Source organism: Rhipicephalus microplus, chromosome 1, assembly GCF_043290135.1.
Source record: "Rhipicephalus microplus isolate Deutch F79 chromosome 1, USDA_Rmic, whole genome shotgun sequence".
In the NCBI taxonomy this organism is placed as follows: Eukaryota; Metazoa; Arthropoda; class Arachnida; order Ixodida; family Ixodidae; genus Rhipicephalus; species Rhipicephalus microplus.
The window spans coordinates 193,301,295-193,304,951 of record NC_134700.1 but is presented as its reverse complement, the minus strand read 5'-3'; the positions used below and the strand labels follow the sequence as shown (position 1 = coordinate 193,304,951).

Sequence of the window (3,657 nt, the reverse complement as noted above, 5' to 3'; positions counted from 1 at the left end):
TAACGCATGCTCTCTCTGTGCAACAGAGATGAGTCAGCTCGTTTCACCTTTGTTTCAGCTTCGTTCATCGCCGGCACAACACTGCACGTAGAATAGCACAGAAGCTGCTGTCTTATGCAGGCTTACTTCGTGCTATGCACGATTTTCATTTTATGAGCCTGCTCGTGCTTAGTTAACAAAAACAAAGAAAATTAGCTACCATTAGCAATGAGAAAACTGGGCGGGGCAATTGCCAGCAAATTATGCAAGGTTAGATCCGCCGGCTACCTACAACATCTCTAACCTTAACCTTAACCTAATAGATTGTTAGCAAACTACACACGAGTGATTGCGCCAAGTACCGTTGTGAAGAGCCCAGTACGACATACATATTTCATTTGAAAGTGTTGAAGTAGCCTATAGAAGTCTGTGAGCAAAACAACCACGTGCACAGCTGCTCTCGTTGTAGATAGTTTTTTTTTTGTTGGTTGCTCTTTTGTTTGCGTCTCTCTCAAATTTGCTCTCATGAAAGACGCTGAACCAATGACACCAACACCGTAACATACGCGAAGCAAACTCTTTAACGCTATCGCGTTAAAGGCCTAGTTGAAGCTGCTGCGAGCATGGAAGAAAAGTAGACAGTCCTGTTCTCCTTTTCTCTATTTATACAAGTGTTAAGTGATCCGTGCCGTTTTAACAAAGTCTAAACTTCGCACCAATAAGTCACGTAATACACATCACTCATATTGTGACGCAATGGTGAAAGCAGCCTTTATTAGGCTCTGAAGACACGAAGAAGTGATCACAGCCGAGGCAAAGAATACAGGAAAGCTGAGTTCCCACAACCGATAAAGACGATGACCACCTATGATGATGAACATGTATGAAGAAAGTAGACGTGCCTAATGAATGCCCACACCAACCCCTCCTCCCCTCACCCCAATGAATGCGATCATCCTGACGACAATTTAAAGCAAAAGGAGGATGTCTTTTGGAGGAAGTGTTTGTTTCCGATTCATTTATTAGCGACAATTTTCTCGAGTAGAAAAAAAATCAGTGCCAAATTCTTCACTTGTCTATATTCAGCTATATACGTCCTGGTTTCGCACATTATAATGCAACTATAGGAGCTGGTTTGCATCCTTGGACTATGAAATGCCCTCATAACTCATCTTTATGAATAAAGATACACTTTGACTAATATTACCAGAGCGTTTTCTATTCTCAGTATGCTTGCCAACTTATTTTATTCAACAAATAACACAACCTGCAGTACTGTACCCAAGAAAAGCCACTGACATCCAGCAACCTTGAAAAACAACTCACGTCCTAAGCCTTTACAAAAGTGCAGGGGAGGTGCAGTATCGCATTGCGTACGGTTTTCACATCTCTGATAGGGAGGATGACACGGTACCGGAATGTGTCCTCCAATAATAGCGACTCCCGTTCATTGCTCCTTAAAACGTCAAACTAATTCATCCTGGGACCTGTATAAAAGCAACAGATCTTGGTGCGAAGGCCCAGTCTTGTTCTCATCTCGACCAAAGGAACGCTACCTTTCAACAAGCCACCATGTACACCAAGGTGCGGTAAAGCTTGTCTCTGTAGCATTTGTTTCATTCTCTAGGTGGTCCCTATGCTTACGGATTTTTTCTCTCGTACAATGCAGGTCCTGCTCCTTTGCCTTCTGGCCGTCGCTGCCTCTGCTCCCGTAGAGGAATACGTGAGTTTTCAGTGATTGTCTAGGTTAGGTTTAATGGCAATACTGAGAGACTGAATTTAGAGCTGTTTTTTCAACCAGTTGGCAATTCATTTGCTTCTAAAAAATTGTAGCTCGATGTACGACTCATTTTTTTTGGGGGGGGGGATCAAAAAAACAGCAGCCAATCGATGTCGCCTACCTGTTGTAAAACATTCCTGGCGACATCTAGTGGGACAAGATTGGTTACCCGCCAGCCATTAACGATATACAAAGTCGCTTGATCAGTAGCAAAGTGTTGAAACTACCGTACAGCATCTGCACAAACGCATTTCTTCAAGTATGATAGGTATTTTATTGTCTCACCTAATCCAACAGGCAAAACACTTGCGAGAGCATTGTTGCTGAGGAATATTTGTAACAGTCTCAGGTTTCAATGTTACGATACATTTATCGCCCCTACAGGACACACAACTATTCTTCAACTGACTAAATAGATCAACTCTCGTTATAGTAGGTACACGAAGCAATCGTTCTTGCAGCTACAAATTCATGTTTGTTTTTCTCCCCACTACAATGCGATAAGCCAATGATACTCAGCAACCAGCGCAAGTGGCGCTGAGAATGCCATTTACAATCGTGCCAAATTTACCAGCATATTACATTGACACCTTAAAAAATTGCTGTGAAAGCTACCACTTTTGTAGACGAACATAACATAGTACTATGCACAAGTTCCTTATTTTGAGTTATTCTGCTCTGTTCTCTCCGTGCAGCCACCACAGCCATACAGCTTCAGATACGACACCACTGACGAGTTCGGCACCCGCCTAACCCGCGAGGAGTCCGGTGACGCCAACAACAACAAGGTCGGCTCCTACGGCTACACCGACGCCAACGGCATCTCCCGTACCGTCAAGTACACCGCTGACGCCGAGGGTTTCCATGCCACCGTCGAGACCAATGAACCAGGAACTAAGAGCTCCAACCCAGCCGATGCCCTGTACTCCTCCGCCGCTGTTGAGGTCACCCCGGTTGAAGCTGCCCCTGTCGTCGCCAAGCCAGTTGTCACCGCTGTAAAGCCTGTGGTTGTTCAGGCTGCGCCTGCCGTTCATCCTGTGCACGCAGTCCCCGTGGCCCCACTCACCCTGGTACACCAAGCTCCAATCACCGTCGGCAAGGCCAAGGCATAAGCGAAACATCTCCAACCGTCACAAACTAAGACTGTGGAAATAAACAAGCTGTTCACACACGAATATTGAGCTGCGGCTGGCCGCCCCGGCCACTCATCGTCAACCTTGGCTGAGCACATGCTCCTAGGAAGAATTCTACCCACAGGTTTTTCTATTCTGTACTGTTAATAGTTAAGGCACAAGTTTATACATGTTCCCGTTCAGAAATCTATTTTAAATAAATAAAATTTTATTATCAATCCAGTCTGTGTTCAGTCTGTCCAGTCAAGTCCAGTCTGTCTTCGACGCCGGTTTCGGCATTTCACTACGAAGAACGAAGCACCTGACTGAAAATGGCTGACTAATTGTTAAGCTTTATGTAATTGATGATTAATATCAGAGCTAGTAAAAACTAAGGAGAAGTTGACAATGCACTTTCAGGTATTGCCGAGTTCGTGTATCTATACTCTCCTAAATCAAGTAGAAAATTAATTGCTCCACATAGGCTAAGAAAACTAAATACTGCCTAAAAGGAAGCAAAAGTAGCATCTTGCATGCCCAGAGTACTTGACCCCGTCTTTTACTGATCAAGTAACAGGGGGGGGGGGATGCACTGCTAAGAGCTGTGCATCCTAAAATGACATGTGGGCATTCTTATTATTGGTTGAAATGCACACGTTAATTGCACGTATAGTAGGTGAATGCTGGCTAGGATTTTTGCATTTTTTTAGACATTGTTTAACGCTTTTAACCTTAAACTTAGGCTGTAGAGTTCCTACACTGTCTGCAAATTACAGTGCGTGTATT

General features: G+C 44.1%; 1 protein-coding gene across 1 annotated transcript; it reads left to right on the top strand.

The window, feature by feature from the left end:
- Positions 1-1,514: 1,514 nt before the first annotated feature.
- On the top strand, positions 1,515-3,069 carry LOC119185085 (cuticle protein 10.9). Its single transcript, XM_037434211.2, has 3 exons — positions 1,515-1,563; positions 1,649-1,702; positions 2,455-3,069. Exons 1-3 carry the CDS (start codon positions 1,552-1,554, stop codon positions 2,869-2,871), a joined length of 483 nt encoding a protein of 160 aa, XP_037290108.2. The 5' UTR covers positions 1,515-1,551; the 3' UTR covers positions 2,872-3,069.
- The last annotated feature ends 588 nt before the right edge of the window (positions 3,070-3,657 follow it).

Excerpts from the sequence above, each read along its gene's own strand:
- LOC119185085 (XM_037434211.2), top strand. Across the intron at positions 1,703-2,454 it reads CTGCTCCCGTAGAGGAATAC|CCACCACAGCCATACAGCTT; the intron begins GTGAGTTTTCAG and ends CTCTCCGTGCAG.